General features: G+C 32.4%; 1 protein-coding gene across 4 annotated transcripts in view; it reads left to right on the top strand.

The window, feature by feature from the left end:
• Nucleotides 1-26,043, top strand: part of LOC136040747 (SWI/SNF-related matrix-associated actin-dependent regulator of chromatin subfamily E member 1-like) — an 83,629-nt gene that overhangs the window by 17,432 nt on the left and 40,154 nt on the right. For 2 of the 4 annotated variants that reach the window (XM_065725056.1, XM_065725059.1), the window contains exons 1-5: nucleotides 1,595-1,730; nucleotides 11,722-11,747; nucleotides 15,962-16,048; nucleotides 20,144-20,356; nucleotides 25,804-25,882. In XM_065725056.1, the coding sequence (XP_065581128.1) occupies nucleotides 1,673-1,730; nucleotides 11,722-11,747; nucleotides 15,962-16,048; nucleotides 20,144-20,356; nucleotides 25,804-25,882 (463 nt within the window). In that variant the 5' untranslated portion in view covers nucleotides 1,595-1,672. Of the gene's footprint in view, nucleotides 1-1,594; nucleotides 1,731-11,721; nucleotides 11,748-15,961; nucleotides 16,049-20,143; nucleotides 20,357-25,803; nucleotides 25,883-26,043 lie in introns of those variants that run through there. The other 2 variants (XM_065725058.1, XM_065725057.1) reach the window with 2 other exon arrangements.

The raw sequence follows: 26,043 nt of genomic DNA, 5'->3' as shown, positions 1-26,043 counted from the left end.
TACGGACTTCTTAACTGGCAGAAAGCAAGTTGTGTGCGTAGAAGGTTGTCTCAGCAATGCCGAAGAAGTTCTTAGCGGAGTACCCCAGGGGTCAATTCTCGGCCCCCTTCTGTTTAATCTCTACATCAACGACCTAGTTGAGGGCATCAAATCTGACATCCTTCTCTACGCGGATGACACAAAGCTCTATCGCGTCATCTCGTCATGTGAAGACATTCACCACCTGCAGGCGGATCTCCAACGAATCGATGACTGGATGAAGAAGTGGATCATGGAAATCAATACCCAGAAAAGTCATATCCTCACTCTGGGTCCACAAAACTTTTCCTCCTCATACTTTCTTGGTTCCGCTGCACTCACTCTTAGTAGAGAAGAAAGAGACCTAGGCATCTTAGTGGATTCTGAACTGAACTTCAGTAGCCACTATGAAGCTGTCGTCAAGAAGGCTTCCAAAGTTGCTGGTATGATCAGAAGAAACTTCTCGTGCGAGGACGACAAAATGCTTGCTACGCTCTATAAGTCCCTTGTCCGCACGATTCTTGAGTATGGACACTGTTCTACAAGACCATACTACAACAAGGACATAGATGCTCTCGAAAATGTTCAGAGGAGGATAACTAAATTCTCTCCCAGGTTACGCTTCCTTCCCTACGAAGAGCGGCTTAGAAAGCTTGAAATCCCAACCCTCGCCTATAGATTCCATCGTGGTGATCTTATTGAAATGTACAAGCTCTGCAATGGAGCCTATGATAACGTACCAGCCCAGAGAATCGTGCAGTTCAATAAAAATCATCTCCGAGGACATCAGTACAAAGTGAATATGGAACGTTTTTACAAGGACATGGGCCGATGGACTTTCGGCAACCGAGTTGTTCAGCATTGGAACAACTTACCAGAAAGAGTAATCTGCTCCAAAAATCTACGGACATTCAAGAAGGAAGTTGATGCATATTATTCAAGTGACATTTTCTCCTTATGCAAATTTAGAAGAAATGCAAATTAAGATTTTTGTTTTGTAGAGGCTTAACGGCCTGCCATCAAATTTGCGAATATATTTATTTATTTATCAAATATCCCGCTGAAAATACTAGAGAAAATTTTGGTTAATTGTTTTAATACATAAAACATTAAATGCAAGAAAAACTAATTTATCAGTGGCTAAGGCGAGCCTTATCTAGCCGCATCTATAAGTGATTTCCCGCCCGTTTTCTAAGATATTATTTATAGATTTAACATGGAACATCTATATTTTCACATTTAACATGGAACATCTAATGTTTTAATACATAAAACATTAAATGCAAGAAAAACTAATTTATCAGTGGCTAAGGCGAGCCTTATCTAGCCGCATCTATAAGTGATTTCCCGCCCGTTTTCTAAGATATTATTTATAGATTTAACATGGAACATCTATATTTTCACATTTAACATGGAACATCTAATGTTTTAATACATAAAACATTAAATGCAAGAAAAACTAATTTATCAGTGGCTAAGGCGAGCCTTATCTAGCCGCATCTATAAGTGATTTCCCGCCCGTTTTCTAAGATATTATTTATAGATTTAACATGGCTATCTGTATTTGCATATTAAAGATGGCACCCTTCTTCCAAACTAGAGTTTTTAATTTTTACTTCTAGAAGTAGAACTATAAAAGAAGATCCTAATAAAAATGTCGGTTACAGGTCACTTTAGACAGTTACAGAGCAACCAGTCTCAAGGATCACCTCGTAAGAACTTTTTGCGTTAATTGTGATTATCAAGTAAGGCCTAAGCTAGCCTAGTTCTAACCTAATTGTGTAAGAGCAATCTATCCTAGGGTGTACAGGCCTATGTATATTCAGGCTTTCTTCAAGTTTTGGAGAGGGGTTGACATAACATTTTCTTGGCAGTATGTATTATAGGTAAATATTTTCCTTTCTCATTTAGCCTAAAAGATGAACATACTACTCACTGCAGTGGTTGGAGATCTGTAGTTTTATGGCCTCTCTAGATTTTAAGAATTCATTTTTTAGTATTTTCATATATTTATTTCTAGTTATTATATATTTGCACATTAGGGGGGGGGGGGGGTAAAGCATAGCCTGTATTAGATACAGCAATGGTTAGTTTACATATTTAATATATGCTATGCTTTACCCCCACCCCCCTAATGTGCAAATATATAGCCCAAATTTGTTTCTAAACTATTACAGATTCACGATTTCAAATATCCAATCAATGAAAATGGAAATGATTGCAATCCTATGTGTATAAATACAAGAATATTTAGATTGGACTCACTGTACTCCATAATAGTGAGTTTGCAGTAGTTTTGCAAGAGAGAAAAGATGTTAAAAAAGTCAAAATGCACTATTAGCAATAGTTTCATGACCCTAAACAATTGTTCAGGTAGTACCAACATTGACTGATTGACTTTTGGCTATTTCAGTAAGGGGTTAGGTTAAGAAAATGAAACCTTCAGGGATGGGTCTACAGGCTAAAGTATGTTCCAGGATGGTATTATGTAGCATCCATCTCGACTCCTACTCCCTCTAGAGGGCCCTGAAATTTGCCTACATGGCAGGTCTACCTATTGAAATTTTGACAAAACAACATTTTACCTTAATTTTCAGTTACTAGTCACTTTTTCTCTGCATTTAGTTCTGAAAATGCAATTCCTGTTATTTGAGTAGAATTTTGAGCCATATAAGTGTTTTTTTTCAAAATTTAGGAAATTTATTTGCATATCTTTAAAACCTTACAGGCATAAAATGGAATTGAGCAAAGTTATGAAGCTGAAAACAATTTTGTTGTACTTCAATTAAGCAGTAGATCTATTTTGCAGGGTTTTACTTTTATAAGACACATATTTTTAAAGGTCATCAAAGGTCAGGGCTCTCTAGAGGGAGAAGGAGTAGAGTTAGTTGCTTCAAAATACCTTCCCAGGACATACTTTAGTCTGTAGATTCATCCCTGAAAGTTTCATTTTCCTAACCTAACCCATTTCCAAGATAGACAAAAGTCACTCAACCAGAATTTTACCTTTAGTATTTCCATTTAAAACAGCAATACAATTTTAGCTTAGCTTCTTTTGCTATCTTGGAATGGGGTTGTGTTAGGAAAATGAAACTTTCAGGGATGGGTCTACAGACTGAGGTATGTCCTCAGAAGGTGTTTCAAAGTATTGGTAAAATTTTATTTTAGCTAGTATTGGCTATTTTGGAAAAGGGAGGATAGGAAAATAAAACTTTCAGGGATAGGTCTAAATGCTAAAGTATGTCCTGGGAAGGTCTTTTGAAGTACCTACCTATACTCCTTCTCCTCTCTAGAGGGTCCTGAAATTTGCCTACATGACAGGACTATACCTATTGAAATTTTAACAAAACAAAATTTTACCTTAATTTTCAATTATCAGTTTCTTTTTCTTTGGCTTTAGTACTAAAAATATAATTCTGGTTTTTGAGTAGGGCTTAACTCCTATGCAAATGATAGTTTAAAAAATATTTTAATGCAACAAGTTTAGGTAAAACTCTAGTCAATTGAATTCTTGCTATCTTGGAAAGTTGATGGGCTAGAGAATTGAAACTTTCAGGGGTAGGCTTGGGTCTACAGAAAAAAGTATATCCTGGGAAAGTATTTTGAGGTCCCTAACTATACCCCCTCCTCCTCCTCTATATAATGCAGCTTTTTGTGCATTACATCTTATATTTTGGTCAAATTTGATCCTATATTACTATTAAAAGTGTAAATCCTTGCTTACCTTAGAAAAAGTTAACTTTTCACTGTTTTTAAGCTACTATATTCCATAATTAGAACACCAACATTGAAAGACAGCTTTTACCTGTTATGTTATAGTTAAGACTAGAATGTGGGCATTTAAACAAACCCTTGGCTCAAGTCCAGATAACAATTGTTTTGACATGTCTTATCTAAAGGCCTTTAAACAGGGGTAAATAAAGAAGAGATGGTTGAACTTAAGGGTTTCTCACTCAAAATTACAATTAGGTACAGGTTATCCTTAGTAATTCTTCTTGTAATTATTTATACAATATAATTTTCTTTTTATTTATTAACAGGTAGTTTGGTGTCTGTACACTACTTATTCTGCCCTTAATTTGATTGACAGTAACATGGAACAATTTGCCTGTACTAAAATCCAAAAAAGAAATCCTTAAGAAAAATATAATTCTTTTTCATCCTGTGAAGCTTGGCCCCCTGGTACTTTTAATTTAATTCATAACTTGGTAAATATTTTAATTTAATCCAGTAGCTTGACAGTGTTGTAGTTCAGATGTAAGGAGTTCAACATCACATCATAAAATCTGTATCTAAGGGTTTCCGTTCACTAGGCACATAATTCAGCAGTTCATATTTGATATAAGTCTGCTTGGGTATGACTATTAATTTATACAATTTGGTTTTATAGCAGTGTTATAGTTTCTGAGTTGTTGAACCTTTGTGTTAATCTATGGAAACTTCCAATATTTATTTATCAAAGAAGAGGCTTTTTTAATTTTTGCTTAATTGATGTAATATCAAATGTGATTATATGTGCTATATGTGATTACTATGGTGCTACAACAGGGCAGTTGCCCAAATAAATACTTCAACAATTTTGTTATTCAAGAAATAGTTTTTATAATATGGCAACCCTGCAATTATTCTGTTCTTGCTTAGTTAAATCATTTTTTCATCTCCTATCTGCTTTTCTGGTTTGTTTTTATTTATTCAGATTTATTGTGTGTTCAAGGGCATATGCAAGCTTTTGTTGGGGGGAGGAGGGATGAAAAAGTACTAAACAAAGGAACAATCTGTTTATATGTATTGTTACTTTTTACAAGTAAAAAAAATGTTTGGGGCGGGGATGAAACTTGGTAGCCAACCCCCTGTGTATGGTGTTTGCAGTTTCTATGTTATATGTGTGTTAATAACATCTATTTTTTAAATCATAACAGTGTAGAGAAAGTCCATTTGTTCAAGAAGGCTCAATAACGATTCTTGGAAACCTGAAGAGAGGTGAAACAGAAATCTGAGACCAGTGGCATCAATTACAGGAGGGACAAGGGAACCACCCCATACTCCTCTAGATTTTTTACATTTTCATTGAAAATGCCTTTATTTGTGTTTTCTTTGAAAAAGAACAACAAATTCCCTGCCCCCCCAGTATATTTTCAAAATGCATATTACACCCCTCTAAATTTTGTAATTTGACACCGTCTTAGATGGGACCTCTTGATTCAACAAACACAAAGAAGACTTATGAACAACTTACTGATTTGTTAGCAGTCTTTAACAATATTTCCGTCATTATAAATTTTTCACAAATATATTAAAAATAAGAATGCTAAAATGTTCTTTACAAATAGGATAAGTCTTGCTCATTTGAAATTTAATGTTACTTCTTTGTTTTCACTTGAATAATCTGTTTTTATGCCACTTGGTATTAACCAAGTGACATATAGTGATTGCAAATTTTGTTGGTCTGTCTGTCCCAGATTTACTAGTTTAGGCACTTCTAGATAAGCTAAGACAATGAAATTTGGCAGGCATATCAGGGACCAGACCAGATAAAATTAGAAATAGTCGTTTTCCCGAAATAGTCGTTTTCTTGGGTTGCAGTGCCTGTTGACAAACTTCAGCCAGTACGCTGTGCCCACCAGCGGTTAGCAAAGAGTTTTATACCTAGCTTTGTAAAAATATATAATAAAAGTCAGGAGGATTGATGTGTTTTGTTTTCTTTGTTTTTTATTTATTTTTTATTTTGTGTTGCTTTTTAATGTGACTATACCAAAGAAATTGGGCAGTGCCATGAAAATTTTGGTGAAAATAAAATCCTATCTATCTATCTATCTAAGATGCGTGATTGACGTAACTGGACTGGATCCACTCTCTTTGAGGGAGTTAAGGGGGGGGGTCCTGTGCTTTGGTGAGTTTGGTTCTTCTGGACACTCAAGGACAAGGAAAATTGGTACGCATGTCAGGGACCAGCACAAATTGACTTGATATGCGTTTTACCTGATTCAACCATCTGGAGGGCTGAAGGGAGAGGAAAAAATAGAAAAAATGAGGTATTTTAAACTTACAACTGGGTGATCAGATCTTAATGAAATTTGATATTTAGAAAAACCTCATGTCTCAGAGCTCTTATTTTAAATCCCGACTGACATTGAGCCTCTGATTTTCCTTTTAGATCAATCTTTTGATTCTTAGAATTTTGCTAGAGCTCATGCTATATGAGCTCTTGGCTGGTTTATTTGAGGGGGGTCGTCAATCTCTTTAAAATAGCAAAATCAGCATAGTATATGAATACCACCATTAGGGAGGTTTCATTTGATTCGACCAAAACAAATTCTTTAAGCAGAATGCAATGGAGAAAGGTTGTTTGTCTGTCTGGCACATATAGAAGGGTTTTTTTTTTAGTTATATGTCACCCTCTCAGAATTGTCCATACACATATTATATTAGTTTGGTTGACAAGGGTGCATCCAGGATTCTTTGTGGGGGGAGCTTCACAAAAAAAAACAACTTAAAAACATACATCACAAGTTTGTTCAAATGCATTTTTCTTACGTGTGAGGCCATATCCAAGGGGGGTGTTAGGGGTCTGACACACCCTCTCCCTCACCCCAATATGTCTCTCTGACTTGTAAAAGCTTAAAAAATGAATATAAACAAATTTGTGATGCAAGTTTTTTGTATAGCCTCTCCCGAAGAAATCCTTTTGTAACCCCCTCCCCCTGAGAAAAAAAATCATGGATACATTCCTTGTTATGTGTTTACAAGTCAGGCAAGAATTTCGGTGGGGGTTTATAACTTCTAACCCTACCCTGGATGTGGCCAATAATCACTTGAATCATTAGCAGCACAAATTGTCACTGTGTTTTGTCTTTAACTTGCTAAACATAAAAAATTCTGTTTTATCTGCATTTAAGTTCACTATTTTAGATCAAAGTAATATGAAGTAAGATCTAATAAATAAAGAGGATGTTAAACATAGAAATTTCACCATTAGAACCATAAACCCTTAAACATTTTCAATGATATTGTTAATAGAGACAATCGAGGGGTTATCCCCTCTCCCTGATGCACATTTGGAGCGCCGTGTTCCGGGGCACAGGGAACACTTCCATCATGCCTCTTTGTGCTGTGCATTGCATACGTTTGTCATGCGTGGTGCATGTCGCCTGGTGGACGGAATTTTCGAATTTAGGCAACCTTTTTGGAGAAAACATCTGGGGAGAAGTTAGTGAAATTGCCTTAGTCCTATTTTATTACTTAAAATCCTGGAAATATGTTTACCTTAAAGTGCCTGGGACATTTTTCTCCCTGGAGCCCTATTGAGTTTATTCATATATGAAAACTACGATTTTTTAATATTTTTCTTTTGACAGTTTTAAAATAATGAGGTTTTCTGTACACTGAGGCTGTTTTTAGGGGCAATTGCCCCAGAAGCAAAAATTTTAGGGGCGCAGAATTTCAAATAAATAATCTAACTTTTATAACCATTTTGTAATTTTTGAAATTTTACTCTATTAAAAAAAACTAAAGAGCACAGTTAATAAACAAAAATAATTAATAAATTAACAATTAGAAAATTAATAATTAATAAACTAAAAATAAATAACTAATTAAAACTGAAAATAACAATAATTAAATTAATAATTAAATACTAAACTAAAAAATAGTTAAAGCATAAATCATTAATCAATCAATAAATTGAAAATAATTTTGTCAATAAATGACAATTTTGTTAAAATTTGGCCTCAAAAATTTGTGGAAGGCAAGGGGGCCCTTATCAAGATTTTGCCCTGGCACAAGACAGGCTGGAATCTTCACTATTTGTACAGTACTGCAATTTCGTCAGCATTGTCAGGTTGAATCAGGGACTTAAATAAATAAAGGTAATTAGTTAAGTTTGAAAAATTTTTTAGTCTGTAAAAATTCAGACATTTACAATTTGTTGATTCCATTAGGTACCTATACTTTCGAAGAAAAACTACAACTTCTTAAGCTTTTCATATGTTTCTAGCTGATTTTTCACTGATACTTAGCTGATTTGTTTGATATTTAGCTGACTTTTTTGTTAAAATTGAATCCTCTATTTCTATTTTTAAAGATGTTTATGATTTTCCAATACATATTCCTAGTTTAACCTATTCCTGCAACTAGTGTTGTGACAAGTACTTTGAATTTGTACTTAAGTACTGATACTTAACTCCAAGTTGATACGGATGCTAAACATATCCAATTTGATATCAGTACTTAAGTACTGATACTTAACTCCAAGTTGATACTTGCTGATTTGTCACTGATACTTAGCTGATTTGTTTGATATTTAGCTGACTTTTTTGTTAAAATTGAATTCTCTATTTCTATTTTTCTATTTTTAAAGATGTTTATGATTTTCCAATACATATTCCTAGTTTAACCTATTCCTGCAACTAGTGTTGTGACAAGTACTTCAAATTTGTACTTAAGTATCAATTATTAAGTACCAGACCACAACTGTACTCAAGTAGTGCTTGAGTTTTAAGTACAGAACTTCTACTTTAGCAGTACTTCAAGTACTAATTAAGTTACTAATTAACTAATTACTAATTTTTTGGCTAAACAGCTTTCTCTTAGTTTTGATCAGACGATTATGAGAAAAAAGGGGTGGGGAAGGAGGCCTAGTTGCCCTCTAATTTTTCGGTTACTTAAAAAGGCAACTAGAAATTTTAATTTTTAACGAATGTTTTTACTAGTAAAAAATATATGTAACTTAAGAATTAACTTACGTAAGAAACTTTTATATTCTTATATTTTTATTATGTATAGCCTACGAGAGGGTTTGTACTCTCGTTAATACCTCGCTCTTTATACTAAATCGCAAGTTTTGTCCCAATTCTTTAAGAATGACCCCCGAATCAGAAGGGCCGTAGAATAAATAGTTGAAATTACTAAAAATACTTTGGCATAAAGAGCAAGGTATTTATCTCCTCCTAAATACCTCGCTCTTTATGCTAAAGTATTTTTAGAACCCCTCATATGCGTAATAATCTCTGTTCGTTTTAAGTTTCAATACTACTCCTTACTTTCACTTGAAAAATGTTTTCATGTTTATTTTTTCATTGCTTTTTTATAGTAATGCTAGAAAATTCCGCGCCCTTTTCATTGAATTTTCGTCCTCCATGACATATTCCTCCAAGGAAAGATCCTCCCACATAGCCCCCTCTCCTCAACCCCACCCCAAACCAAAAATATCCTCTTGAACGCCTGTACACTTCCTAATAACCATTACTGTATGTAAAAACTGGTCAAAGTTTGTAACTCTCAGCCCCTCCCCCAAGGACTGTGGGGGAGTAAGTCATTCCCAAAAACATAGGTATTACGGTTTTCGACTATGCGGAACAATATGGCTATCTCAAAATTTTGATCCCTTGACTTTGGGAAAAAATGAGCGTGGGAGGGGGCCTAGGTGCCCTCCAATATTTTTTGGTCACTTAAAAAGGACACTAGAACTTTTCATTTCCGTTAGAATGAGCCCTCTTGCGACATTCTAGGACCACTTGGTCGATATGATGACCCCTGGAAAAAAAAGAAAAAATAAACAAATAAACACGCACCCGTGATGTGTCTTCTGGCAAATAAATATGAAATTCCACATTTTTGTAGATAGGAGCTTGAAATTTTGCTACAGGGTTTTCTGATACGCCGAATGCGATGGTGTGATTTTCGTTCAGATTCTATGACTTTTAGGGGGTGTTTCCCCCTGTTTTCCAAAATAAGGCAAATTTTCTCAGACTCGTAACTTTTAATGACAAAAATTTAATTTGATGAAACTTGTATACTTAGAATCAGCATGAAAATTCGATTCTTTGATGTATCTTTTAGCATCAAAATTCCGTTTTTTAGAGTTTCGTTTACTATTGAGCCGGGTCGCTCCTTACTACATTTCGTTAGCACGAACTCTTTGATAGTTCATAAACATTATGGCCGTTGAATTAGATTAAAAAGCTTTGTGAGAGCAATAGAGACATTAGTTTAATGAGCAAGGGATTTAGGAAGGTGCATCCCCAGTCAAATATGGACTAATTTTTGTCTTTTTCAATGTTGTTCTGTACTTTAAGTTGAAAATCTTGTTTTTTAAAATTTTAATTTCTGATAATTAATTAGATTATGCCAGAAAATCTGACTTGTGATTTCTGGGAATATTTCTGGTCTATGCTATTATTATGAAAGTAAAGAATAACACTAAACCCCAAGAATGAGCAGAATTTATTCTATACAGGAGAAGGACTCTCCCTTCTTCATCCACACCTCCACCTCAAGGCCACAAAAACTTCGGAGTGTGCTCATTAGATCAGAAATTAAGAGTTTTAGTCCCTTCTTTTTAAAATCCAAGGGATTGGAGACCAACCAGCTGCGTGGGGGTGGTTTTTTCGGGATTGTGGTTCTTTGGGGGAAAATTTTCTGTGCGGGAGGGGGGGTGTTTTCCAGGGGATAAACGCCAGCCACTGAAAAAGGACAGATGTGTCAAACAAGGCATGTTCACTGCTGATAAAAACCCAGAAATTACAGTAAAATTAAATTTTGAAATGATGGGCTTTTCAGCAGCTGATATAATTATATATCAAGTAATCTTTACTGCTTTAGTTTAATCTTTTAAAAATTAAATTTTTAGTTTAATCTTTACTGCTGAAATATTGAAGGGAAAAAAAAAACTTTGACTGCATATAAAAATTTTGTGGTGAGTGTTATAAAATTAGGTGGATGCATTTTTAACAGTCGGTTCAGAATTTTCATTTATGTCAATTGTGCATCTGGTAAGAGAGAACAAAGCACAATCATGAAGTCCCTAGATCTGCCATTGACATGAACATATAATTATGTACAGATTAGCTGAAATAGGTGCTAACTAACTCAGCGCTGAGTACTTAGACATTTATGCTAAAACGCCAATAATTATCTTTAGTGCAAATCATTTAGGTAACATCATTAGTGTTAAGCAAATTATTTTCAAAAAAACCCGGCAATTATTCCTTCTTCAATGAGGTAGAATTTTGAGGTAATTTTTATCCATCTCCCTGCTTGTCTGATCAGAAGAAGAATCTTGACGATAACCAAAGATTTTGGAAATTCACTGATGTTGTTTTGTAGAAAAAATTTCATTTTCCGTCAATAGAAGTAACTTCTCAGGTATTTTTAGAAGTACTTTCATTAGATGGGCAATGATGACTTTGTTGGGTCACCTCTTTTAAAATATTCTAAATTTTCTTGCAACACCAGAATTATATGTACATAAAGTCTATAGGTTTTATCTGGCGTTTCCACATTTCTAGATAATTGCCAAAAACTGTTTGCTAAGCTGTTCTCAAAGGGAGAATCAGCAGGGTAATGCACATCAGGAGCACCAAAGTGTGATCGAGCATGCACTGTCCTGCTCATCATCCTTTGAGAATAGCTTGGCAAACAGTTCTGGCAATCCTCCAAGACTACCAACAAAACATGTTGGATGATAGAAAAAACCCTTCTCCCCCAAAAAAAGACAAAATTCAGAGACATTTTGCTCTTTTTCTCTTTCTCTCTCCTTTTTTCTCTCTCCTTCTCTCTGTCTCTCTTTTCTTTCTTCTCCACATTAGTTTACTAAGTTACCCTTAGTTACTGGTATTCACCAGTCTACTGAGTTACATAACTTAAGTTTTCAACTAGTAACCCAAAATCATTTATATTAATTTTTTAATTCTCTCTTTTTTTCAGAACGTTCTCGTGGTCCTGGCTCATCCGTAAGTACTGTCTTAAATTTTGTTGTTGTTTTTTTCTTTTAATTTTGATCACATCAAAAAATTTTCATTAATTTTACCACATTCTGTACTATTATGATTCAAAATTTATGGGTAACCAATGAGGTTGTCAAAAGCCAGCAGTGGTGTCAAGAGATTTTGGCCTCCCCCTCCCCTAAATTCCGAAAAAAAAATTGGTGTTCTCATTGAAACATGATTTTTGTTGGTTGTTTTATGAAAGATAATTGAAAAAATAACAAAATTGCCCCCATCGTAGATTTTTGAACATTAATTTTTGCCCCTCCCCTCCCATGTGAATTTACATCAGCTGTTACCAGTTTGTTCATTTCATTTTTTTGTGTTATATATTCTATCATAATTTTGCAATTTTCAGCTACCCACAAAAATTTATGTTTTACCTAATTTCCTCATTTTAATCGTTTTTTTTTTGTGTGTGTGTATTTACAACATTTTCAAACAAAAGTCAGAAATTACAAACATTTGAAAAGATTTTTAATTAATGCAGTCCATTTTTATTTTTGTAATCTTGCAAGTGGCTGATGCACTAAAAAACTTAATCAATATTGTTACCTTAGTAATTATTTCATTCAGACATTATGTTGGTAGTTACATCCGTTTGTCCACTTTGACAATGTGGATGGAAAATACGATGTATGGTATTGAAAAATTGATCGGAAAGATAGAGGAAGAGACAGAGAAAGGGAAAGAGTGAATATGTAAGAATTTATGTAGGCAGTAAAAACGTGTCTGTAGAATTATGTATACAGCAGAAGCTGTAAACTAATGAAGAGGAAATCTTTGTCCATGGTAACCAAAAATGGAGATGAAGTATATATGTTTTGGAGAAAACTGCTTAGAGGTATATCATCTGTTTGTCCATATAAAGTACCAGATGTAGTGCTGCAAGATGCCACAGACCTCTACCTTGTGAGTATAAATAGAAAGCTGAAATGGTTCTGATTTCAATTCAAGGGGGATGGGTATATTTAACGGACACTGCTCACCCAGATCAATGCATAATTTGTCTTGTAGTGGAATTGTTGATATATTTTCTTATGCCTATCATATATCTCCTTATTCTTGGAACTTAATCATTTTTAGAACCCGGTTGGTTTTAAAGCATTATGTGTGGAATTTTTAGCCAGTAAGAAGTAGGAAAAGTTAAATTGAACCTGATTGGCTTTCTTTTGGGAAATTTCAAGCCAGTAAAAAGTAACATAGTTTTTGTAAAAAGTAAAAAGTTTTGAGTCATAACCTTTTTTACAAGCACTCCATCTGTATCTCTTTTAAGAGGTATACGCTTATTAAAAGCTTGTTACAATACGTGATCCCTTAAAATTTTTATATATAAAAATGAAAACATATAAGAGTAAAATTTTATGAGTACGAGTAGAGCTAGAAAAGTGAAATAGTTTTAGTTGCAATTTAAGAGGGGCTGGCTATATGTAAGGAAAACTCAGTTGTCAGTTCGTTGATCAATAGTTCAAGAAGTATGTACAGAAATGCAACATTGGAAACTGCTTTACTGTGACATCACGGAAAATACTTTGAGAACAAGCTCTTAAGCGTTTTTTTTTTAGCTAAAACTAAATCAGTCAATTCTTTCACAATTTTTTGAGGGGAAAACGAGAAGGTGTGTGCCTTTTGGAGAATTTATTTTATTTAGCCTTCTTACTCTTGAAATCTTTTATTTTGTAATTTATACGAATTTTCTATTAATTTTTTATATGTCACAAAGTAAAAAAAAACTGCTCTGACATCAAAGCAGTAAAATTTAGGGATTTAAAAAAAGATAAAAAAAAAAGCCAAATAAAAGATAAAGATAAAAAAAAAGCTAAAAAAGATAAAAAAAAAGCCAAATAAAAGATAAAGATAAAAAAAAGCTAAAAAAGATATTTATATAAAAATTGACTGATTTTAGAGTTTGTCCCTGAACCGGCTCGCGTAGAGCTTAGAATCAAGGCAATTAAAGAAAGTCAGTTACCACTAATATTTAATAAATAGATTATAATCATTTTCTTTGTTCCAAGACAGGGATTTACGGACAATCGTCAGCAATTTTTATTGCTATAATGTTTTGAATGTAATTATTGAATGTAGTTTTCTACTTCAGCTATTGAGACAAATAAGCATTAGAACGAGGTCACTTACCCTTACTCACCTGTTCAATCATCTAGGATAAAACAGTATAACCAGACAGAAGTGTCCGTATCCATGCAAGATTATCATTAGTAAATGTAAGCCATCGTAAAGCTACAACCAAAACACCTCAAATCTAATGAAATATTCCCAAGTTATCACCTCCGAACAGAACTCTTCAGAGAATAGAAATTTGCCTAAATGGGTTTTGGTGCATTAAATTCCTTGCCCAGGCTTAGTGGACGGCCTACTATAAGCTCTTTACGGTATCCCTGTGCTCGGTGCCACTTGGGAATGAATGTCAGTTTGTAAAATTATCTATAAATATATTCATACCACATGAGATCAGAGCTGAGATTTGATGCTGAATACTACTAAAACCATCCAACAGTTCAAAGGATGGAAATTCAATTCACCCCGCCTTTTTTTGTTATCCCGTTTGTTTGCACTTTCAATTTGGGTACATGAAACTTCTATAAACAATTTCCATACCTCTCATCATGGAAAGTGAACTTGATTCCAAGAATCGGTTCAACATAGCCTAAAATTAAACCCCATCCAAATAAAAGCTTACCTTGTATTTTGAAATAAACTGCTTTATTGATTTCTGGAACCAATTATAAAAAAAAGAATTACACTAAAATATTCTTCAATATTTCTTTAAAACTTTTAATGTATGTATTAAAAGATATATTAAAATATCTGTTAATATATCTTTTAAACCAATCCAAATAAAAGCTTCCCTTGTGTTTTGAAATAAACTGCTCTATTGATTTCTGGAACCATTTATAAAAAAAGAAGAATTACACTGAAATATCCTTCAATATTTCTTAAAAACTTTTAATATATCTATTAAAAGATATATTAAAGTATTTATTAATATATCTTTTAACCCTATCCAAATAAAAGCTCACCTTGTGTTTTGAAATAAACTACTTTATTGATTTTTGGAACCAATTATAAAAAAAGAAGAATTACATTGAAATATTCTTCAATATTTCTTTAAAACTTTTAATATATCTATTAAAAGATATATTAAAATATTTATATCTATTAACCCCATCCAAATAAAAGCTTACCTTGTATTTTGAAATAAACTGCTTTATTGATTTCTGGAACCAATTATAAAAAAAAGAAGAATTACGCTAAAATATTCTTCAATATTTCTTTAAAACTTTTAATGTATGTATTAAAAGATATATTAAAATATCTATATCTATTAACCCCATCTAAATAAAAGCTTACCTTGTGTTTTGAAATAAACTGCTTTATTGATTTCTGGAACCAATTATAAAAAAAGAAGAATTACATTGAAATATCCGTCAATATTTCTTTAAAACTTTTAATAAATCTATTAAAAGATGTATTAAAATATCTATTAATATATCTATTAACCCCATCCAAATAAAGCTTACCTTGTGTTTTGAAATAAATTGCTGCATTGATTTCTGGAACCAATTATATATAAAAAGAAGAATTGCACTGAAATATTCTTCAATATTTCTTTAAAACTTTTAATATATCTATTAAAAGATATATTAAAATATCTATTAATATATCTATTAACCCCATCCAAATAATAAAAAAGAAGAATTACACTGAAATATTCTTCAATATTTCTTAAAACTTTTAATATATCTATTAAAAGATCTATTAAAATATCTATTAATATATCTATTAACCCCATCCAAATAAAAGCTTACCTTGTGTTTTATAAATAAACTACTTTATTGATTTCTGGAACCAGTTATAAAAAAAGAAGAAATACACTGAAATATTCTTCAATATTTCTTTAAAACTTTTAATATATCTACCTAAAAGTTCTTTATACTGAAAACTAAATTTCTTAAATTGCCAAGTTATTTTGTTTGGAGAAAAACCTCTTAAGATCAATTTATGGCTCAGAATTTGAAATTTATAATAAAATCCGTAAGTTTACTGCAAATTGTAGAAGCAGTGCTGCATGAAGTATTTTAGGAATTTGACATTTTTTCTTGTTCCTTTTCTTTCTTTTCTTATTTTCTGGCACACTTGTTTCCATATCGTTCTAATTTTAGAAAGCTGCCAATGAAAATCCTTTTGGATCAATGCCACATGGCCACCCACAGTTCACTCCCCAGAAAGTTACTGCAAAGTCATTGGCTGTAAGTAAAGCAATTTTCTCCAAATTATTAGTCTATATCGTGATTTCAAGCCAGTTTCATGGTACAACTTAATTAAGAGCTATTACTCTGTACTGATGCAAATTAGTTATTTATAATTAAAACTTATTACGGGCCATGTTTACGAGCCTGTAATCTATATCATGATTTAAAACAAGATTTATTTGTGCAACTTAATTAAGAGCTATTGGTTTATATTCAGCTGTTCAGCTCTTATGAGGATTCCTAATTGCTGAGGAACGGTAATAAGGGCCCTTCGTTTTCGGGTGCCAGCGTAAACAAGGTAAATAGTGCCAATGATGTTAAATTAGGGCGCTATTCTACAATTGAAGTACCAAGGGCAGTGAAAGTCAAATCTGATTGTTTGAATTGATGGTGTAAACTTACACAGCCTTGTATATTGTAAGAAATTAGAAAAAAACGAGAATTCAACTTTTAAAGGAAAAGTTCTCCATGTGTAGTTATACAGTTTTCGGCAGTAGCGGGCGTCACATTAAAAAAAGAAAAGAGGTGAAAAGTTAGAAAAAAAGATATTAACAACCTATATCTTTTCTTTTAAAGGTATTGTTGTTTTTAAATTGTTCTTACTTAGTTTTCGTCATTTAAAACTTCCAGTTCCCTGAAAACTTTCTGGTTTTGAAACAACCAAAAGTAAAATCTTAGAAAATCGTGGTTTTCAGGTAAGAATAGACCTGACAATTTCAGCTAGGTCTATTTTAAGGGACGAGAAAATATTCTGATTTGATATCTTACTATAAAACCACAATTTTTTGTTTTCTTATTTATCTTAGCTTAGGAAAAAATTCCGATTACAGGCTCAGGGGGATTGTTGGGCAAGAAGGTGTTGTTTCTTCTAATCATTTAATATCTACTAATTAGTCATATATATATTTATAAGGAGGCCTAAAAAGGGAGAAAAAACTCATGATCTGATCTAGTCGTCTTGTAGAAGAAATAAAACTTTTTCGAATGCTGACCAATGATCTCTGTGGCGAAGGTTCCGATCTTCTGATTCTCTACCTTCGGTCGGGATGGTAGTGCGTGGTTGAGGGCAAATCATCTGATGCTGTCTGTGTTTTCCCCCTAGATTTTTCCAGGCCATTTAGAACTGGTTTCGTTGTTTGATTTTTAGGTTTTTGAGGTTAAGGGATCATGGCTTGGTGCCCTATCGGAGTAAGGGAAATGTTAAAATGTGTGTAATCGAGTGGAAGTTAGAAGAATGCCAAACATCAGATAAGAGATATAAGGTTTTTTTTTCAATAAAAAGACAAAAGTTATGAAACAAACAATGCGCTTATTCCCGCAATGGCCTGTAAAGTAGGGGGAAGTGCACACTTTTTAAACATTAAATAATAAATAGTAAATAAATAGAGAGAGAGGTGAATATATCCTTACTGTCAACCAACTGTTATCTGACAGTATCACTTCTCTAAGCGTTTTTGGGGGAGGTACTCATCTGCAAATCACAGTATAAGTACATATGCACAGTAGCGAATTTTTTTTTTTTAATGACAAACATCATACCGCGCTGACTGGGAAGTTCCCAGCACGTCACAGCAATAGTATTGCTTCTTGGCATTCAGTCAAATCACAGCATATTCAATGCGCTAAACATTTGTCACTACGCGTATGTGAAGAGGCGGAGTCATGAAGAGAGATCTTGACTGATATGTGCCAAAAATCTTTAAGGGATAGTATAGTACTTTTCGCTACTGCTCATATTTACTTATACTCTGTACGCAAATATATATAAAACGTACTTCTGTATTCGTCCGCTACTAATATGTGAATGAAAATATCTCACTTGGAGGACGCTATCACGCAGAAGGGAGGAGCGTCGTTCATCTAATCAAGTTGTAAGTTACTCAAAAGTTGATCTGCTTAATTAATGACAATATATAGTAATAATAATAATTTATTTCTTACCCTCAAAAACCCTATAAAAGTATTAAAGTATGGAGTAAAAACAATAAAATACACACAAAAAATGCAAAACATACAAAAAAAGAAAAATAATGACTATAGAAAATGTTTTGCATTAAATAAACACAAAAAATTAAATAAATATAAACTAAAATAAACTAAAAAAAAATCAAATACAAAGAAGAAATGAAATTCACGAAAAAAGAAGAAAAAAAAGTCAACCAACGAAAGATAACTATAGAAAAAATATTTAAAAGATGATTATGTGGAGAAAGCCCATCAAGAGCAGCACCTGAGAGCTTCCTGTGTAGCTTTTCCAACACAGGTTCACCATATTTATCAATTAGAATCCGGTTGCATGTCTAAGGAGGAATGAAAAGGAGAAACCTACAGTACCTGAAATAACTACTCCCGATTCTTTTTAAATCAATTTTTCTCAGGATGGGGTACTGAGATATGAAGTGAGGTTACCTATTAAATTCACGAGTAACCCTCAGAACCAGACTGTCTTTTGGTGACTAGGGGTTTAAAAATAATTGGTAAACAGATGCAACTGTGCTCCTACGCAGTGGGATTGAAGACATCCCAAAATCAAAAGCTTGTCCAAAGAACTCATACTTAGTAACTGGGCCTAAAGATTTACTTAGTTTGTTTTCAATTTTACGTTTATGAAAAAAAAAAATCAAATATGAAAAAATCAAATCAAATATGAAAAAGAAAATCAGATATGAAAAAAAAAAATCAAAAATCAAAAAAATTTATGAAAAAAAAAATCAAAAGCTTGTCCAAAGAACTCATACTTAGTAACTGGGCCTAAAGATTTACTTAGTTTGTTTTCAATTTTACGTTTATGAAAAAAAAAAATCTATTTCGTCCCAAAGGTATGGACCTATTTAGAATGTTTACAGAACCCATACCCTGAAGAAAGATGATAAGAGGTTTTACAAGAAATATTTATCTCTTGAAAATGGTGTTCTTATTTCATATTCGCGTCTAATTTAACAGATTTGTTTTTCAAATTTGTATGGACTATCTCATCTACATGAAACTCTGTTAGTATTAGTTAACTGTTTGTCAAGGCATAGACGCCAGGTGGTAACTAGGTGGTTAATCTTTAGCTCCTCCCCTTCCAGGAACGTTCAAATTATGTAGATTACCTCATTTCTGTACATATCTTTGCATGTCTGTTAACAGTAGTTTTCCTTGGAAAATTGGGCTTAAAAACTCTTGAAACCCCAGACTCCGTGATAAACTTCTTCGCTTGGGTATGAGAAGTATAGCAGGCTGGTAAAATAATAATAGTGAATCAGACTCTGAAGGTGAGTTTGAAAAATGTTTCAGGGCTGCATCTAACCCTTAAACCAGCCAGGACTGACTATATCATAAGGAGATGTAACCATCTAAATTGTTAAAACGATGCAAGATTTAACAAATGAATAAACTAATTTCAAAGTCCCTTGGGGAGAAATTGATTCAATTTTCAAAGTATACCTAGCTTCTGAGGTATTCTTAACCTAGTGAGACTGTATTCCCTAGATACTTATTATTATATCTTCCTGTATCTTCTTAATCTCCCACCTTGGGTCAGTAATTCCATAGTAACCACAAAATATGGTTACTATATAATATATCCTCTTACCGCTGTCACTGAAGGGCAAATTAAATTTAAAATTCACTCGATCTGAACCATGATTTTTACGTGTTATTTTCTTAAAGTGTAATTTGTTGTGCTAAGTCTAATTCAAGTGTATTTTAAATGTTGTGTGTAATTATCTGTGTTAATTAGCTGTGTAATTTATCTGTGTTTTTAGTTGATTCGCTAGATCTTCCTTTTTCTTGTTATGCATATTGTGTTGTATTTCATTATGTTTCATTTTCTTCTTTTTTCTTCATTTATTATTACTTCTTTTGTAATTCTTCTTACAAACGAGAAATAAATTTAATTCATTCATTCATATATATATATATATATATATATATATATATATATATATATATATATATATATATATATATGATAATAAATAGTTTATCGACATAAGGTCTAAAAAGCACAAGTTTGTCATAAAAGTTAAGAAAATATAGAAAGCCTGGGTAACATACTGATCTGACTACCTTCCTACCTTGATTTTATCATAACTTTTTCTTCCAAAGAATTCTGGTGTGACGTCAACTTTAAAGCCACCAAAGCCTCCTGAGAAGCCTCTTCAGCCGTATATGAGATACAGTCGCAAAGTTTGGGAGGAAGTGAAAGCCAAACAATCTGGTCTGAAACTATGGGAAATTGGCAAAGTCATTGGACAAATGTGGCGTGAATTGAGCGATGCTGAAAAGCAGGAATTTTTTGATGATTATGAAAATGAAAAGGTAAAGTCTTTTAAATCGTGTTTTGTTTTACTTTCTTTGTTTTGTTTTTGCAATGCAACCGCATAAATCTTCTAATGTACTTAACTTTTTTTTTAGCTGATCAATAGAAGTTTATAGCATTGTTTTTTTGAATAAAATTACCTACCTTCTTACCTAACTAACATGTCACAAGGTACTTAAAAACATTATTGGGTACTTATCTGTTATAGCGCCTATGATAAGATCTTCATCTAAGTAGAACGTGTTTCTCTAAACGCTAAATTTCAGCTGGATGGGGGCAAAATTTTATCTGGGGAGGGCAGTTGCCCCACAGCTCCTTAGCAAATTGTTCAACAAGCTGTTTATTATCAACAGTTTTTATCAAGATAATTTTAGTGGTATTTATTTAGAACTACTCCCCAATAAAAAAAATGACAGTAGTACTTTTGCAGTTATTTACATGCCCAATAACTTTCTATTGATTACTGCAAGCATTTAAATTGATAATCTGCATGCCTGTATGTCTTGATAATACCCATATTGGTGCTTACCTGTTATAGCGCCTATGTTAAGTTTTTCATCTAAGTAGAAGCTGTTTTTCAAACTAATCCTCATGAAATATGAAGGAATATGGTGAAAATACAATACTTAAGAGACAAATTTGGGCTATATGTTTGCACATGAGGGGGGTTGGCGGTAAGGTATAACAAGTCTGCATGCAAAATGTGTTAGGTACAACTATTCTGCGTAGTATGAAATAAGATCTATTTTCTATCGTCACACTATCCAAATACTTTAGACCCCCCCCCCTAATGTGAATATATATCACAAATTATATATGCCATCTATTCTATCACTTGTCTTTGGCTTGTCTCACGCTAAGCCAAAAGAAATTAACAAAAAAATAGGTTCTAAAGTGCGTCAATGGATGAAGAAAACATAGGCGCTATAACAGATAAGTACCAATTGTTGGTCCCAATTTGAAAACTACTAAACTTTCTGACTGGAAAGTGAAAATAGAATGTAAATATTCGGTGCTTTGTAAACCGAATATTTTCTAGCCGAAATCTTCATTTGAGAAGTTTTAATCGATGACGATAACATTAACTTTTCTTAGTATTGTTATGATATATTTTACAGTGAAATATAATTTCTAAGATTAAAATCTGGCATTATTGTTAATATTGTAATTATGACTGTCTAGAAGGTAGAGAAACCTGTTACGTTTTGAAAATGATTGAATTGATTTCGACTGTTTTCAGTTTAGAATACGAACTAAAGCTAAGTACTTTTTAAACAAATATTTTGGTACCATAATATGCATACTAAGCTTGCGCTAAAAGCTGTGGAAAAAATACATTCTTTGTGAGACTAAAAAATAATTTAGCACCTTGACTGATGGATTGAGTGCTGGCTTTCTTTTTTTTTTTTTTTTTTTTTAATTCCAATACTTTAGTTTACAGCCATGTAATATTGCTCGATTGAAATATTATTTATTACTCTCTAACTATATATGTGTCCATCATTCGTCCTAACGAGAAATAAAAATGTCAAACTACATTATATACTGCTAAATTTGAAATTCTTTTTTTTTTTCAAATTTGTCAGCATTGTAATGTGTATGCTAGCTTGTGTACAAAATTCTAAGAAAGGATGAAAAAGGATATTCTCCTTGAGGCTAAACGTATGCATCGCCTTGACTGAAGGACTGGGTGCTGGCTTTCTATTGCTTCTTTTAAAATTGTATTATTTCAATTTATTGCAGTGAAGTATTGCCTAATTGAAGTTTTATTTAGTACACTATAAAAAGTCAAAACTTTCTGGAACAGCAAGTACAAAATTAGACCTCTTACTGTACCAAAGGTATCAAAATAAAACACGCAAAACTAGACCGTCCCTAGGTCTATTCATATATGAAAAGTACGATTTTTAAGGCTTTTCTTGTTAGTCGTTTTAAAATAACGAATTTTGTATTCCAATATCACACTTCCTTTCGTATTGCTAGATTGCACCGTGAAAATAAATTAGCAAAACCAATTAGTAATATCATATTTCCTTTACTAGTGCTAAATTGTACCTAGAATATAAATAAACAAGACCAATTAGTAATATCACATTTCCTTTATTAGTGCTAGATTGCACCGTGAAAATAAATTAGCAAAACCAATTAGTAATATCATATTTCCTTTACTAGTGCTAAATTGTACCTAGAATATAAATAAACAAAACCAATTAGTAATATCACATTTCCTTTATTAGTGCTAGATTGCACCGTGAAAATAAATTAGCAAAACCAATTAGTAATATCATATTTCCTTTACTAGTGCTAAATTGTACCTAGAATATAAATAAACAAAACCAATTAGTAATATCACATTTCCTTTATTAGTGCTAGATTGCACCGTGAAAATAAATTAGCAAAACCAAGTTATGAGATCACAATTCCTTTCGTATTGCTAAATTGCACCGCAAAAATAAATAAGTAGTACCAATTAGTAATATCACATTTCCTTTATTAGTGCTAGATTGCACCGTGAAAATAAATTAGCAAAACCAAGTTATAACATCACAATTCCTTTAGTATTGCTAAATTGCACCGTAAAAATAAATAAGTAGTACCAATTAGTAATATCAAATTTCCTTTAGTAGTGCTAGATTGCACCGTGAAAATAAATTAGCAAAACCAAGTTATAACATCACAATTCTTTTCGTATTGCTAAATTGCACCGTAAAAATAAATAAGTAGTACCAGTTAGTAATATCACATTTCCTTTAGTAGTGCTAGATTGCACCGTGAAAATAAATTAGCAAAACCAAGTTATAACATCACAATTCCTTTCGTATTGCTAAATTGCACCGTAAAAATAAATAAGTAGTACCAGTTAGTAATATCACATTTCCTTTAGTAGTGCTAGATTGCACCGTGAAAATAAATTAGCAAAACCAAGTTATAACATCACAATTCCATTCGTATTGCTAAATTGCACCGTAAAAATAAATAAGTAGTACCAATTAGTAATATCACATTTCCTTTAGTAGTGCTAGATTACACCATGAAAATAAACTAGCAAAACCCATTAGTAATATCACATTTCCTTTACTAGTGCTAGAGTGCATCGTAAAAATAAATTAGCCGTACCAGTTAGTAATATCACATTTCCTTTAGTAGTGCTAGATTGAAAATAAATTTTCACACCGCAAAAATAAATTAGTAATATAATATTCCTTTAGTAGTCCTAGATTACTCCGTACAAATAAATAAGCAATGCCAATTAGTAAAATTTGACTACGCCTTTTGTCCGTAAAAATTTAAACAGAACCATTTTAGGCTGTTTCATGACATATGTTTTTAGCTCAGTTTTTGCTGATTCTTTACCCGTATTTCTTTTCTTCCCTTTTTCATTTAGCGTCTGCTACAACCAAAAACGTCCGCTGAAAAGTACATAAATTATAATCTTTAAACAAGAAAAATTTATTTTACTAAAAAACTTATATTTCACCTAAATATCAGCAATTAAATAAGAAGAAATTATATATATCAGAAAAAAATATAGGTTCCAATTCAGTTAAATAATAACCAGTTTGATGTTTCCATTCAGAACAGAATTTCGCTGTGGAAAAAAGCAAATTATAATTTCCCCCAAAATCAAATAATAATTCCAATCAAAATAAAAACATAAAAAATAAAGACATCCGAACACCCCCTTCCCCCTCCTAGACTCATAATATGTTTCCTCATTCTTGAAAATCACGATTTTTAAGATTTTCTTTTGATGTTTCAAAGTTGCGACGTTTTTAGGGCCGCACCACGTCATCGTTGCTACTTTAAACCGTAAAAAAAAAACAACTAAGTGCTTAAATTTGATACTTCCTCCATACCTGCTGAAATTAATATACATTTAAATTTGTTCACTTTTTTCAAATATCTTAATCAAAAATGTATTTTTAAACGTTTTCGTCACAAAGAAAATCTTTTTTATTTGAGAAATCTTGCAAAAAAGTTGTTATCGCTTTGGTTCACTTTATACCTACGAATCTTTTTTCATATTTCTTTTTAAAATGAAACTGACCAATAACAAAACACCCCCGAACATGAGGGACCCTAACCTACAACACCAATTACGTTATCCATGTACCCAAGCTCCATTTGCAAAAGTTTAGTGAAACATGGGAGAAGTAAATACCGCACTAGTAAAATCAATATTTTTAGGCTACAACCAAAAACTGATAAATGCATTCGGAGTTCTTTTCAATTAAGAATTGTATTCTCATTATTTCATAAATTTTAAGGTGTATGCTGTTGACTGAATTTCCACTAAACCCATACAAACAGCCATATTCATTTTCAATAACCGTGGTACTTTATGTTTTTGTTCGGTGGAATATTTTAAAGCTTTTTTTGTTTTTTTTCTGTAAATGGAAATGTAGTATTTTTTTTGTAAATGCAATAGTATCTTAAAAATCAATGTATTTTTGTGGTCTTGTGTGGTTTGCTTTCTAATTTCCGTAATTTTAAGATTTTCCATACACTAGAAGTTTTAAACAGTTTCTTAGAAACTATTTTTATACGCCCTAAGCCATGTCGCTTAATAGTTTTTTCTTGACAAAACTTGAGAACAAACAAAAGTACTTTTTTGAAACCTAATAAAAAAAAAATCACAAGGAGAAAACACCCAGGCAAAATCTAATCAAACCATGACTTCCTGCTATCATCGACCTTGAAATTCTATTAAAATAACAGATTTCCTGTCATGTTGACACAATTTAAAAAACTGTGCCATATAAAAATCGCTGACACAATAGATGGCATTAATCTTTCAGCTGTTTTAACTTTTATCAATGCTGCGAGGCTGGGTTTGGAGTTAGAAGTAACAGTGAAAGATGTTTTACATCAAATCCGATGGGGTGCTTAATATAAACGATTGAGTAATCGATTTTTTCTTCTTCTTGTGCCTTTCTTTGTTTTTTTTTCTTCCTCTACTTCGTCTTATCATGTTACGCGAATGATGAGTGTCCAATAAATAAATAAAGAATTATGACTAATATAAATAAATAATAAATAAATAACTTAATATAAGCGATTGAGTAATAACTACAAAATAAACTAGAAATAGTGGAAAACTTTTTTTTTTAATACTCGATTTAAGTGGTCTGTGATTCTAAATGACTCATGCATAGATAACATATAACATTTTCTTTGTTTTGGATTGGATCGTTGAAAGATTTTAATTTAGAAGATTTAGATTCGATTTTTTTTTACCTTTTTGGGCTGACCAGAAATCGAAATGCGTTAGATTTTGACAAATACCACTAACGGCAACGCTGGCTCTACTAGATCATTTGCAAATCAAGATGGTTTGTAGTTTCTATCAGGCGAAATTTTTCATCCTCTTTTGTCAAAATTCAGTTTCACTTCCAATATTTTATGTGTATATTGATTATTTTTACTTTTTTAACTTTGGTTTCAGGCGGAATATGCCGAGGCTATGAAGGCGTACCAAAATTCGCCAGCCTACCAAGCTTGGCTTATCGCCAAAAATAAGAAAGGTATTGCTATGAATTGGGTGATGAGCATGCTTTTGTCATTTGCTTTTCATTATATCTTTAAAGTTATGAAAGGCCTTGGATTTTTTTTTCATTTTTATTCTTATAAGTATTTTGGCTGCGCTTAAAATTACAATGTGAAATATTAGTTGTCTTTGTACTTT

Source organism: Artemia franciscana, chromosome 21 (assembly GCF_032884065.1).
Source record: "Artemia franciscana chromosome 21, ASM3288406v1, whole genome shotgun sequence".
Lineage (NCBI taxonomy): Eukaryota > Metazoa > Arthropoda > Branchiopoda > Anostraca > Artemiidae > Artemia > Artemia franciscana.
The sequence above is the reverse complement of the archived record's forward strand: the minus strand, read 5'-3'. Positions and strand labels throughout refer to the sequence as shown.